This window comes from Glandiceps talaboti, chromosome 11 (genome assembly GCF_964340395.1).
Source record: "Glandiceps talaboti chromosome 11, keGlaTala1.1, whole genome shotgun sequence".
Classification (NCBI taxonomy): domain Eukaryota; kingdom Metazoa; phylum Hemichordata; class Enteropneusta; family Spengelidae; genus Glandiceps; species Glandiceps talaboti.
In genome coordinates, this window is record NC_135559.1 from 2,326,690 (window position 1) to 2,342,564 (window position 15,875).

The 15,875-nt window shown below is 34.4% G+C and overlaps 1 protein-coding gene across 1 annotated transcript; it reads left to right on the forward strand.

The window, feature by feature from the left end:
- The first annotated feature begins 1,842 nt into the window (after window positions 1-1,842).
- Window positions 1,843-15,463, forward strand: LOC144442396 (ATP-dependent RNA helicase DHX33-like). The gene is made up of 21 exons (XM_078131730.1): window positions 1,843-2,046; window positions 2,362-2,412; window positions 2,621-2,692; window positions 3,449-3,502; window positions 3,898-4,071; window positions 4,962-5,060; window positions 5,486-5,571; window positions 5,854-5,942; window positions 6,695-6,777; window positions 7,360-7,457; window positions 7,900-7,998; window positions 8,504-8,578; window positions 9,071-9,161; window positions 9,599-9,664; window positions 10,373-10,461; window positions 11,097-11,163; window positions 11,940-12,044; window positions 12,892-13,025; window positions 13,687-13,753; window positions 14,606-14,715; window positions 15,382-15,463. Exons 1-21 carry the CDS (start codon window positions 1,843-1,845, stop codon window positions 15,461-15,463), a joined length of 1,995 nt encoding a protein of 664 aa, XP_077987856.1.
- Window positions 15,464-15,875: the final 412 nt, after the last annotated feature.

Consider the following 15,875-nt stretch of genomic DNA (forward strand, 5'->3'; position numbering starts at 1 on the left):
ATAATACACGTAAACCGGGTCCAGATATAACTTATAAGGTATACTCGTACGAACAAAGATCGGAACGGTGGCAGATAAGCTTTTATCACGTGCAAACATCCAATTTTCGAATCAACACGTTGCTTCAACTAATATACATATCTAAACTGTCGTTAAAAAAATGTCCGTCAATTATAACAATTGTTGCTTGTATATATCAGTCACAGATGTTACACATGTACTTCAAGTAGCCCTTAAATCTATGGTTCTACAGTTTATTCGGGGTTTCCGGTCGCATTGCTCCGAGTTACGGTGCCCACGTCACTCGAGTTGCATAGTTACACGTTCCGTGGTTTGATGGGTTGGTCAAAATAAATAAGCTGAAAATTAGCAGGGAATATTGGAAAAAATTCCAGTGTTTCTATCAAGGTTTTCAACTTTATTCAACTGATACAAGCACACCTTCTATCTGGTAATTAAATCACACTAAGTATTGCTCTTATCTATGATTTAAATGACATGACATTTCGAATTTTTGAATTTTCGCTCAATTCTAAATCAAAATGTCAGTTTAAGATAGCGGAATGGTGTAGTAGTCTTTGAAGTCTACAGGTGGGCTAGGACCTACCGAAAACTACGCTAAGGCTTGTAGGGCCAAATAAAAAAAAGTTGTTTGGTTCCGGTTACCCGACCCCACCTAGTTTTTCACGCCGATCCTTAACTTTGTTTTTTACGTATTCGAGAATAATAATAAAATAGCGAAAATCGTGAAGTCTCGCAAGAAATAGTGGATGCGGAAACTGACATCAACTTAAAAAGACAATATAAAACTATTCTTCCAATCTGTAATGACTGTACATCTGATAGGAAGAAATAAACAGCACAGAGACCATTTGAAAAACAATGGAAAACCTGAACTAGACACTCACACATTAAAATAAAATAAAATAAAATAAAACATCTTCCTACCCCATCTATTTTAAAATTGAATGTAATCGGAACCATACAATTTTTGTTTACGCCTAGGCTATAGAATTTGATATCATAAGATGGATTCGTTTCCAATGTTTCATCTCCACGTTGTCGTTGGAGATACGTTATTTATTTACACGTGTACAACATAGAAACTTTGAATTTCAATAATCTACTCATTTCCCATGGATATCACACTGGATGTCCTATTTTTCATTCTATTCAAAGTGAAGCAATAACTAGGCCAACTAAGTGTACTAGGCTAATGTGAACATAACGAAATAAAAAAAGTTACAAAATTAACTAAAAACATCAACTCAATAGATATGATAAAGTAAATCGTTTTATGCTACGAAAGTTAAAAATGACATAACTATATAATAACACAAATTTCCACGCAGAGTTGTTCACAACTTGGGTTCACTGAAAAAGTTTTTACACTCTCCCAATGCAATGCAGCGCCGTAACGATCGCAAGGAGGCGCTGCGAGATTGAAATTTTCATGCACGATTGTATGAACTTAGGGGTCCTTTTAAATGATCAAACGCGACCAGGGCCAGACCAATATCAATAGCTATGTCGATTACTCCAAGGTCGCACGCACTGGGTTTGGCTAAAACTTTTTCAATAATATATTTTAAAAGATTATTGTTAATATTTGAAGACAAATGACAGTTTTAAGAGTTTGTGGGTCGTTCAGATAAATATTTTACTAAGTTAAAGGGTCGTACAAAATGGCGGCGCCCTACAGTAACACATTTTACCAGATGTAGATATCAATATAGTGTTTGTGCGAACTATACGGTAAAACAATTTGTCAGAACTATAGGTAAGGATTTCGGAAGAAGCGAAGATTACAGAAAAGTGAATCAGATTTCTTAGTAAGTCGTCATGACCGGGGAACCATCTCGTAAACGACGGCGTCTTACGCTCACAGGATTTGGGTTGAGTGTTGACTCCGATGAACTGTATGAACAGCGATGTAATCTACCGATATATACAGCCAGAAGTAAGCTAATCAATGAAATACGTAAAAATTCAGCAATCATCCTGATAGGTGAAACTGGAAGTGGAAAAACAACTCAGATTCCGCAAGTAAGTGACCAGAACTGATATATTGGAATTTTAAGATGTATTTGTTTATATTATGAAGTGCGCCGCCACAGGGAAGAGTACCTAGAACTCATATTGTATTTCCAAGTAGAGAAACATGGTAGAGTTGCTTTATAAATCACAGTTCACAGATAAATAGCCCATTTTCATCTACATGGCCAATTTAACACAACACGAATGCAGTAATGTGGGATTTGAACAAAACTCTTTTATAGTCCTTCCCAGCATGACCATCTTGGTTTTATTCACTTTTACCAATACACTCAATGTACATTCATGTTATGATATTACTTACAGTATATTAATGAAGCTGGAGTGGCCAAGCAAGGAGCTATAGCATGTACACAGGTATGGTACTTCTAGTCTATTTTTCAGCAATCATTACCTGTTTCTCCTGTAATTATTTACCATGTTTTACTGTATGATATGTACATTGTTTCGGCGACCATTGCCTGTTTCTCCTGTAATTAATACCATGTTTTACTGAACTGATGAACGTATTTAAGAACAGTAGGTATGATTTCAATCATATTTTTATTTATTTTGGTTTATGCAGCCAAGAAGAGTAGCAGCCATCACTGTAGCCCAGAGAGTTGCCATGGAGAAAGGTGTAGAGTTAGGAGCAGAGGTAAGTGAATGGCGCCCTCAAGTGGTGATGTAGAACTTATGTACATTTGTACTTTGATGAAAAGACAAATAAAATAATTGGTACTTTTCAAATGAGGCTCTAGTGGTGAAATTGAAAAGGGATACAGTTTCCACTGTATGATGCCCCAAGGGATAAACTATTCAATACTTATTCCTGGCATTAAGGGCACTAGTAGATGTCTATTTACCATGACAGCTGTTATGTAGCAAGTATTTCCCCAAGGTTGAAAGCAGAAGAAAACATTTGTTACATAACTGCACAAGGGGGTAATATGGCATTTACTAGTGCCCAAATACAGGCAATAAATGTTTTATAACACATCACATTCTTTAAGGCACACATTCTTTCCATACTCAAGCAAACCACCAATAAGACTCCCATGCTACATGGATAGTGCCCTAGAGAAAATATAAAATAATAATGCCCACTCTATGCAAATTGAGGTCACTAGTCCATATTTTATGATCTAAGCCAATCACCGAAGGCTGTATGAAAATGATGTTTTATAAAACCAATTATCTGGGTAAAATGACAAATAAATAGACTTTTACTATGAATGACACCTTCTAAATGACACCCTCTAGATGACACCTTCTAGGGCTGCTACAACAGTTATAGTTAGTTGAAGACATAAATGAATAGACGTCCAATATTTATGGCCTTTGGTGAAGGTGATGGTGATGGCAATAAACCCTCCCAATGAATCCTGTCCTGTTTTATTCTTGTTTTCTATAGGTTGGTTACTGTGTAAGATTTGATGATATGACATCATCAGACACTGAAATAAAGGTAAGTAACAAAAGACCTTGACAATAAATAGCGCACTGTAGAGTTGTAATGTAAACGTGAATGAAATTTGTAATTCAGACTGGAAACAACTTTATGTTTGATCCTCTACAGCAACTAAACTAGAAATACAGGAGTACAATATCTTGTTTTACAGGAAACAGCATCAGTCTTAGGTACTCCTGTAGAGCTTCTGAATTTATGAAACAGGAATATAGCAGACATTTTGAACAGTAATTTTAATTTGAAATGATTGTGTTCAGTATTTGAAATATCTACCGTTAATGTTGTAATATTGGCTGTAGTCAGGGGAAAGTTTATCTTACCAAGTACCGGTGCATTTGTTAGCTTTTCAGTTCAACGTATAAATTAACTTCATAATCATTTCATTGTAACAGTACATGACAGATGGTATGTTGCTAAGGGAAGCCATCTTGGATCCGTTGTTGCTAAGATACAATGTAATCATCCTGGATGAAGCTCATGAGAGGACTATACATACAGATGTTTTGTTTGGAGTTGTCAAGGATGCACAGAAGAAGAGAAAACAAACTTCCAAGCGTCCTTTGAAGGTAAAGTAATATACCATCTTAGAATGTACTGTATTTGCTTAAAATGTTATTGGTGGTATTTCATGCGATATATTTCTGTTATGTGCCAGCATAATTCAGTACCTAAAGACTACGTTTACTGATTATGATACAATTGAATTATTATTATTATTATTATTATTATTATTATTATTATTATTATTATTATTATTATTATTATTATTATTATTATTATTATTATTATTATTATAATAAAATATCTTTATTCAGGATAAAGTTTAGACTGGCACCATGTTCACCTGACTCTTTTGCACTCACTCACTCACTCACTCACTCACTCACTCACTCACTCACTCACTCACTCACTCACTCACTCACTCACTCACTCACTCACTCACTCACTCACTCGCTCGCTCACTCGCTCGCTCACTCGCTCACTCACTCACTCACTCACTCACTCACTCACTCACTCACTCACTCACTCACTCGCTAAAATCATTGTTTCACACAAAAGAACACACTTGTATTTTTAAAAAAATGTTTATTCAATTAAAGAATGAAAGAAAGTTTGAAGACTTGGGAATGTCTAGGCAAAAACTCAGTACTCAGTAATCATTACAATGTATGGCATTACAAACAGTGTGTCTACTTCTTGCCATTGAGGCCCACATATATCTACAATCACATAATGAAAATCAACTTAAAAATCTCAATAGATACATCAAAAATAAAAATATAAATACATTGTGATAATATACAGTATCTCAAGACATACACAGTAAAAATTAGACAGGAAAATTGTCTCAATAATTGTTGTTGAAATGTGTATAGTTTTAACCTGGTGTACGTTCAGCTAACTAATTCCAGATATTTCCATCAACAAAATTGATATTTCTATTTTCATGTTTCAGATCATTGTAATGTCAGCCACTATGGATGTAGATCACTTCTCAAATTACTTTAACAGTGCACCAGTCTTGTATTTAGAAGGAAGGCAGCATCCAATAGAGGTACAGTATGAGTTTATTTGTTCTGAACAAAAATCACTATTTTCATGTATGTCCCTGTTGTGACTGAGAGAGATAGGGATGTCTATATACATATACCCAGTACATTTCGCATGGTTTTGTCAAAACGTAGTAATTTGGGTTCAACACTTAGGCTGTAAAACTCAAGAATTAAGCAGAAAGAATATTTAGTAATAGATTTTATTCCCCTATATTTTTCTTGGCTCAGCCAAGGAAAATATGAGTGACCTGAGGGGCCTTTGTCCTTACAGGTCACTAGACGAGTAGTGACAAAACCTTCATCTTCATTTAGTTTGATAAAACTCTGATACTTGTATGATAAGAAATAAAGTGACTGAATTTTTGCATGCTTAGTAACATCATACTGATAGAGTTACTGACCATGTGTTTGTTTGTTTGTTTTTTAGTTATTTTATTCTGGTGAATCACAGAGTGATTATCTATTTTCTGCTCTGGTGACAGTATTTCAAATACATCAGAAAGAACCACCAGGGTAAGAATCAATATCATTTCTGATTTGTACCTATAGAGGGTGCCCTTCTATGCCAACTACAGGTGGAACACTAGATATTTCAAGTGATTAGTGTTTATGACACTGTCCCAGACCAAGTGAAGACAAGTTTGAGAGATCCATAAAGTGTATTGTCTTTTTCACATTTTTTCACTGCTATACACGGGACAATAAGTACAGATTTGATTTGATTTGAGTCACGGCTAAATTCCACTTATTTGGTATCATTATTTTTAAACATCTTGTCATCTTTCTCCACTATAGACATGATATTCTGGTGTTTTTGACTGGTCAAGAAGAAATAGAAGCCATGGTGAAATCAGCAAGAGACATAGCACAAGATCTACCTCCAGGTAGGCAACAAACTTTTCAGACACTTGACAACTTGTAGTGACTTTCTTTCAGTTAGTACTAGATAGATAACTAGACCTTTTGATAAAGAGCGCCCTCAATTGAATTATCTTCAACTTTGTGAATAGATTGACACTTTCAAGTGTCTTGATAGTCAAGTGAATAGACCCAGCTGGTAGATAGCGCCCCCTAGTGGTGTACTTACATCAACATGACAACTTTCGGAACACAAAGACCTTTTGTGATTGACTCCTGTGTTGGAAATAAATCTGACTATATATCTCTTTGATATACCTTTTCATTTAGTAACATACATTGATAAGCTATGAAGTAATCACTGCTAAAGTGATGTAATCTTGTTAGGTACCCTTACATACCCCAATCCTGGTAACATTTTAACCTAAATATCACCTAAGTGTAAGTGACATTCAGTTAGCTGGATACACTTATCATAGACAGCTAGTTGTCTGAAAATCTGATAAGCATGCTGTGATGGGACACCCTCATGAATTGGCCAATCCCTTTAGGAGTAGGCTGATGATGACAGAGCAACATGGCGTATCTTTGAGTCTAATTTTCTGATAGCTATCGTACCCCATCTATAGTAAATAACCCTGTCGTACACTGCTGTCAACTCTTTATTTAAGATATTTTGTTAATTTGAAGAATGAATGTTATGAATGTAAATTAATACTCGTAACAAATTAAGCATCTCATGACATTCTCATCTCTATATCTTGTATGTATTGTTTAGATTGTCCACGTCTTATTGTGTGTCCAATGTATGGAGCATTGCCTCCAACTCAACAAATGAAAATATTCCAGCCAACACCTATGGTAAGGATCATACTGGATTTCTCTACACTTATATAAACATCATCCCTGCAGGCATATATATCAAAATTGAAGTAAAGGAGCACAAACTGAGTTTATATGTTTCTTGGCATAGGGATCCATCAATTCAATACTTTGTTTGCCATCCTTACATTTCCCCAAAAAATTATTAGACAGACAGGGGTTATAGGTATAGGTATAGGTATAGGTTATACCGTGTTACCTCCATTAGTCGGATCAGTGGATGTTTACACTCACGGCATAATGCATTAAATTTGGGAAATAGTGAGTTTGTTCTAGCAAGCTACTAATTAATGCAAAGCTGATAAACTCAGATAAGACATTGATATCAACACAGTCAAGTATACTTGTCTGTGATATCAGGTAGGAAATAGAAAGAAAAAAACAGAGGAAACAGTATTTAAAACTTTATTTGAAATATACAGAAAATAATATTAGAAATCCGCAAAATCGCGACAAAATTGATTATTTGTCCTTTTCCCTGTGCCATAGGCTCGATTACCAGAGTAATATATACATGTGTTACTGCTAATGTTTCATATTTCCAATGTTGATATCATACAGGGAGCTAGAAAAGTTATCCTTGCTACAAACATAGCAGAAACATCAGTAACGATACAAGGAATCAAACATGTGGTTGACACAGGCAAAGTCAAAGCCAAGTAAGTCATAATATGTTCTTATAATGTGAACGAGTAATATATGTGATGTCTTTTTTACAAACCTTGATACATGTAAGGGAAGGGGACCTTGTAGAAAAAAAACCTTTCCAGTAATTAAGCATTGCAAAGCGAATCTGTTTCAGTGGCTTGACGATTTAAGTTAAATTTATTTTGTCACAGGTGGAACACTATAAGCATACCCAGCTTAATGTCCAAAAAAATTAAATTATGAACATCAGAATAAACTTTTGTATTAATTTTATCTGTGAATGCAGCACATGGTGCTACTTAGCATAGTTTTATTATCAGTAGAATTAATATACTGTGTTATATGTTTTGTCAATCTATGCACATTGATGTAATGTAAATAGCTGTGTTTGTTAATTTCTGTTAATATTTGATGTTACAACCAGTTTAATAAAAATCATGTCTTTATTTGCAGGAGTTACCAAGCAGGCAGTGGTTTAGATTTATTGAAAGTACAGTCAGTTTCTAAAGCACAGGCCTGGCAGAGAACTGGTAGAGCTGGTCGGGAAGACAGGTATGTATGTTGAATACATACGTATGTACATACATACATACATACATACACACACACACACACACACACACACACACACACACACACACACACACACACACACACACACACACGCACACATACATACATACATACATACATACATACATACATACACACATACACACATACATACACACACACATACATACATACATACATACATACATACATACATACATACATACATACATACATACATTTTTTGTTTTTGTAAATTTTTCATTACACGCAAAATCAATGCACATTTCATTATATATGTATCAGTATATATATGACAATAAAACACATATCATACATACATACATACATACATACATACATACATACATACACACACATACACACACATACATACATACGTACGTACATACATACATACATACATACATAATACAAACATCCCACAGACTGACAGAAACACATACATTCACATCATTTTTCTCTCTTTCTATCTGTCTCACAGTGGTACATGTTGGAGACTATACACAGAAGATGAATTTGAACAATTCAGAGAAAATATGATACCAGAGATACAAAGGTCAGTTTCGTATTAAGATTGATTATTCTCCAAATTATTGATCTTTCTCTATTGAATGATGTTAGCTGTTCATTTTCTTTTAATGGGAGAGTGTAAAATTATATAACAAAATGTAATGGGAACACAGAAAGATAAACAGCCAGACAGCCACAAGTGGTCATTTTTGTAAATCATCTGTGTATTAGCCATATGAAATATATAATATTGTAAAGCTTGTGGACATATGAACCACATAATTTTAAATGCTAAGCTCACTCTCATCAAATGTATAAGCATATAATTGGCAGTTGTTACAATTATGCAAGATTGAAAATATATTGTAATATAATGTACCACTGTGACATCATTACATGCACATACCATTGGTGTTTGTACTGTTAGTGTAATGCCAAAACACACTGAAAGGCAACATTGATGACCTATGGACGATTTTTTATGACATCCCTAAAATTTCCATTCCTGAATTAATATTTGTTGACTTCTTGTTTTAAGGTGTAATTTATCTAGTGTAGTTTTACAGTTGCTAGCACTGGGTATACCAAATATTGTACACTTTGATTTCATGGATAAACCATCTGCAGAGGTAAGCTTAGTTTTGTATCTTTTGAAGTTGATAACACCTTTTGAACTTGGTTACAAACTATAGTTGTTTATAGTAGAATAGAAATTGAAGTTTTTAGTAAAGATGCCTATTGGAATCTAGTTTTTGAAGCGAGCTTTCATCCAAATCACTCAGACGTCATCAGCATAATGATGTTATGCTGTTTGGTCAGGTGACCTCCTGGTGGAGTCACCTGACAGTAGACTGTTGTAAATAGGTTAGAGATGGTATCCACATAGTTGTGCCTTAATTAACATAGCATTAGTCCTGTAGCTACTCATTGACCAATCACATGAATTGATAGCTGTGCACATGAACAGTGTCTAATTACCATATAAGTCATATGACTACTCTCTGACCAATGAGATTGCTTGTCATGAATGAACATCTTACAAGATAATATTGTCATATGTTTGCAGTCAATAGTTGGAGCTGTTGATGAACTGCACATACTTGGAGCTGTTGAAAAGAAGGACCAAATTCAGGTAAATTTATTATTGTAAATGTAATATTATTATCATAACAAAAGATTCCATATTTTGAATTTACATTTTTCTTGCTATAAACATGAATCTGTTACTATGGTGATAATAGTAGTAACATTCTGTCCAAAAATCAAAGTGCATGAATACATGTAATTCTAAAGTATCAGACCATTTATATGACAAATGGTGGATTTAACCATATCATAGAGATAAGCTGTGAGAAGTGTCACAGGGCTTACCAAGTACACTATCATGGTAGACTCACAAATAGGGAACTTGTAAACCCGCCATGTTGAATGGTGCATCATGGGAAATGCGATAATAAATACTAATCAATTTGTATTGTAAACAATAATGTTACATTGTTTTTAACCACAAATGATCAATTCATAGTCTCCCTGACCATTGTGGGAGGTTTATTTTATTGGTAGCTCCTGATTACGTATTACGATAACTACAGATAATCCCATAGTCCTTTGCGTCTGAGCATGCTCAGTCTGGATTGCAAGTTCCCTACTGAATCAAACTTCTTTGAAAAGCCTTTTGAGGTGCAAAACCAGTGGAAAATTCAGGGTTTTTTGGGTTTTTGTACTCATTTACTGCTATGCCCTTTATCGTGTACCCAAATCTTGTATAATTTTAATCAATGCCATACATATATATCCATTTTACAATTCATTTGTGCTCTGGTGATCTTTTCATTGACAGTTGACACAACTCGGGAAGAAAATGGCCATCTTTCCACTTGAGCCAAGACTATCCAAAGTTGTAATGATGGCAAAGGAACATGGCTGTCTGTAAGTTTATTCCGAATAGTTTATGTGATAGTTAGTTTGTTTTATTTATTTGTTGTCTGTGGCCAAGTAGTAAACTACCTGTCTCTAACCACTGTGGTCTGACATTCTCGCAAACCAGAGCTGTTATTTCTTCCTCGAACTGGGGCATGTAATGGACGGTGCCGTAAAAGAGGCCGTGGTTTGTGACGATGTGGTCGGGGTTCGAGCTCTCATCTCAGTCTGTTTACATTTGCCACATTATAAGAAAGATTTGTACACAAGTTCTCTTCCACTTTTGATTGAGAAACAGGCATGTTTTGAACAAATCACTTGTCCTTCTTCAGTGTCTAACTGGATCTGAGAGTAAGATATAAATAATATGTTTGTCATTTAGTTTGACTCTACTGAACAGTGCAGGTTCCCCCCCCCCCCCCCCCCATCGTAGTAAACCACAGGCCTCTTTATGGCACTGTCCAAAACATGCTCACCAGAGCCTGATACAGAATCGAAATATGTGCTCTGGTGCACTACAAGGGAATGTGTGGCTGTGATCACAGCCCAAATAATTCCATATTTGTTTTCACCATATCTGTACCATTGATAAATGCTATATACCTATTTCATATCTCTGATTATATCTGTTTGTACCCTGGTAGGGATGAAGTCCTGACAATTGTATCTCTGTTATCAGTAGAATCAATCTTATTCACACCTCACAACAAGGTAAGAGCTACTTTTGTACATACTATGATAGAACCCTATGACACACAAGTTCAAGTGTGGCGTACTCGGGGTATGTGCTGAACAGAACTGTACGTTTATCCTGGAACTTCCTCATATGACCTGATGACAGCATTGTGTATTCGTATCCCATGAATCAGTTTTACACTGGTGCAGATGAAACACTTCGACACAAACATTTTCAGAGATAAATATAAATGTATTCTTTTTGATCTTCTGTTTTCTTTACTTCCTGGTGCAAGTTATCTGAAACTGTTGATAACTTTAGTCACTGCATTGCATTGCATTGTTGTGTGTGTTTTCATAATATATATATGTGTACTGTTCATCCAGTGTATAGATATCATAGTATCATAGGGAAGGAGTTAATAATGAAATAAATATTTAACACCAAAAAGACAAACATGGTTGTGTTGTAGACATGGTATATGTCTGTCTGTCTGTCTGTCTGTCTGTCTGTCTGTCTGTCTGTCTGTCTGTCTGTCTGTCTGTCTGTCTGTCTGTCTGTCTGACTGTCTGTCTGTCTGACTGTCTGTCTGACTGTCTGTCTGTCTGTCTGTCTGACTGACTGACTGTCTGTCTGTCTGTCTGTCTGTCTGTCTGTCTGTCTGTCTGACTGTCTGTCTGTCTGTCTGTCTGTCTGTCTGTCTGTCTGTCTGTCTGTCTGTCTGTCTGTCTGGATGACTGTCTGGATGACTATACATGTGGATACAACTGTACTATTGTGCTACAATGACATTGACTCTGTTTTTCTCCAGCGTGAAAATGCTCTGGCAGCTCGTAAGAAATTCACATCAAGTGAAGGGGATTACATGATGCTACTCAACATTTACAAGGCATACAAAGCAGCTAAAGGAGACAAGGTAGGGCACATTGTTAATGAACTTTGACCTCATTTACATATATGAATATATGTATTAGTATGCAAACGTCTGCATATCTCTGGGGTTCATATAAATGGTATGACACAAGCAAAGTTTAGCAAATAATTAATGCAGTGTTTAAATGAGAACTTATATATAATTCTGTATATGATAATACAATGCATTTGTGTGTCTACGTATAAGTTTTTCTATCCATTGTATGTGTTTAATTTCAACATTAAGTAAATTTTGTAAAAGTACAGGACCTTGGTAAATGTATTTGTCCAATGTCTGTGTTTTAAATACAGTTTTCCTATATAGGAGTTGACATCTTTAGATGGAGACTTATTGACATGTTGATATGGCTGTTAATGTAACACAGTTTGCAATTTTATTCACTTCTCAGCAGTAGAATAATTAAATACTCAGGGTTCTTTTCAACACTGAAAAGTGAAGAGGTTGGCTCATTTACATACTAATTTGCATATCATTAGAAAAGCTGTATATTTCAGATCTTAAGATTTGACAAAGAAAAAAATGTTTTCAACATAAAAAAACTTCAATCAAATAAATTCTTATTTTTGGCAATGATCCAATCAGCAAATGAGAAAAAAAAAGTATAAAGAAAATTTCAAATTACTTCAGTTCAACAATTTCAATCATGGCAAAACAGAGGGATGGCCCACAGAGACAGAGGGGTGCTGCATGAAAACAGAGGAGTGGTGCACCCCTGAAAAACCCCTCGTAGAGAATACTGAATACTAATTTAACTGAGTAATACTTACAAAAGTTCTGAAAGACGAATTTCTCATGTGAACTAATATATTGGTTCTGTTTATATCAACAGCAATGGTGTTTTGAAAATTATATAAACAATCGTCATATGCAGACAGCTTTAGATGTACGCCAACAATTACGTGAAATGTGTGCAAAAGCAGGGCTGTCATCACAGTCCTGTGGACAAAATACCAGTGCTGTAAGGTGAGATAATGCTTTAGATGTATGCCAATAATTACATGAAATGTGTGCAAAAGCAGGGCTGTCATCACAGTCCTGTGGACAGAATACCAGTGCTGTAAGGTGAGATAATGGTTGGACCATTAATATGCAAGTTATATGTAGTCAAATTGATCAACATAAAAGTAAATTGCAATAGTTCTGTGGGCAGATTACTACTATATAAAATGATTAGTATTTATAATCACATTTCCCATGATGCAACATTCAACATGGAGTCATTTATCCATTTCTATTCTACCATGTCTCCATATGCTAAAAGGTATGTATTTCATCGGGGCAGGAGTTTTGTTTTGAAAGTTGGTCACATGCTATAGTGACTTAGTCTAGCTGTTATTGTTTTCAATACGACAAGTGACAAAAGGCTGCTTTATAGTGGGTGGAACACCCATGATCTAGATAAAGTGATCTCTGCATTCAATAAATAACGGCCAAGCAGAGAATCTCATTGACGACTAGCACAAACAGAGGATTTTTTTTCATTCATAGTCAGCTTATAAAGTCAGTTTGTGTCACTTTAACAAAAGTGATGAAAAATATGGTTTGTTGTTCTTCCGTTCAATTTATTTGACACAGCAGGATATTTTATGATTTTATGATTTTATCTCATATTTTATAAAAATAGGAAGTGCTTCACAGCTGGCCTTTTTATGAACAGTGCAGAATTACAGAGAGATGGAAGCTATCTCAGTGTAAGTGGCTTATTTATTTATTCATCATAAACATCTGGCAAAATACAAAAGAATTGTGTGTTCTGATACCCCAACTGACCCTAGTTCAAGTGTCTGATCCTAAACAGTTTTTAAACATTTAAAAAAAAAACTTGAGATAAGAAATTCTTTGTCTTCTTGACCTTCATACACATCTGTTTTCATTCCCCAGTGATGTCTGTACATATTTTATCAAACTATCACAGAATGGGTATTCTGGCCGACCAGTGATGTCTGTACATATTTTATCAAACTATCACAGAATGGGTATTCTGGCCGACATTTCGTTTGGTTTTGTTTTGAATCAATACTTCTCAAAAACAACAATTAAAAAGACAAACTAAAGTAAAATTAAATCTCAACCTACCTCCCCTTTTTTCTGAGGCCATGTTATCGGAAACACACAATTTTTTTTCAACCTATTTTTTGGTTAAAATCTATGAGCCAAGTTGAATGAACCACTCATATTTGCATGGCTAGCTAAGCAGTGATGATAACAATTAACATAAATGATGATAACATATGATAAATGATGATAACATGACATAAATGAACAGTTATGTAAGAAAGAGGATAAGAAATCATAATGTTTAAAATGTCTTCTGTTACGACTTTTGTGAAGACACTTATAGCATGCAGCACTTGCTGACACACATGTGAAATATTATACCTGAATTCAACATCATTGCCTCTTTAATGATGAAATAATGTTCAAATTACATTAAATATTTCTACTGTAAAGCACTTCTTAGCATGATTTATATGTTTCATTTTTCAATGTCGTAGTATTCATGTCTGTTTGTGTGTAAATATTATCTTTTGTTAATATTTCAGCTGGACAGAAGACAGACGGTTTCCATTCACCCATCATCATGTCTATTTCAAAGTAAACCAGCATATGTACTATATAATGAATTAGTTTATACAACAAAGTGTTATATGAGGTAAGCATAAACTAGAAGTCGGTCTATAAAAAAGGAAGCCATCCACATTAAACCAGCATATGTACTATATAATGAATTAGTTTATTCAACAAAGTGTTATATGAGGTAAGCATAAACTAGAAGTCGGTCTATAAAAAGGAAGCCATCCAAATTAAACCGGCATATGTACTATATAATGAATTAGTTTATACAAAAAAGTGTTATATGAGGTAAGCATAAACTAGAAGTCGGTCTATAAAAAAGGAAGCCATCCAAATTAAACCAGCATATGTACTATATAATGACTTAGTTTATACAACAGTAAGCATAAACTAGAATTCTTTCTACAAACTTGACAAGAATACAGGATGCACAGCTATAAAAGCAGAAATTTGATTTTCAGAGTTAATACTTTGATGTAACAAGTGAATTAAATTCAACAGTTGTCAATAACAAGACAAATCTTGTTTACCAAAATGTGAGAACAAAAATAAATAAATAAAAAAATTTACCCTTAAAATGTAGTAGTCAAAAGATCTAATCTCTAAACTGTTCTATATTAGTTTTAACAAAATCTTTTGTTTTTAATTCCATCAATAAAATATTGTTTGATAAGTTTATCTATTTGTTTACTTATTGACTCATTGTAATGTTTCGTACCTTCATGTTTTTCTTTATCTATTGAAGGAATATATGTGTAGTTGATCCAGAATGGTTGTATGAAGCTGCACCAAACTATTTCAAGAGGAGATTTAAAGAAGATAGGTGATATATAGAAGACAAACATGTGACCACTTATATCTTATGATGTATATCAAATGTGAAAGCACTTGTTTGAAACTGTCCAACCAAACTTTATCATACCAAATGACAATTCACGAACTATAACATTTTCTGACTTTGAAAAGATTTATTTGTAGTCATTCTCCCATTTCACAGCGTTACATTTAATACAATTTGGACAAAAGCGTTAAGTATCTACTTCATATTATAAATCTGAACAATTCTTTTTAGTTATATAAAATGGAAATTAGCAAAAAAGAATATTTTAATGTTGTAGATTGATACATAGAGAGAATACATGCAAGTAACAATATTGTCATCAAAACTGTACTGTTTATACATTATATCAATGTCTCCCTCTACCAAAATTGTACTTAAATTGGTATTGAAACTGGGAA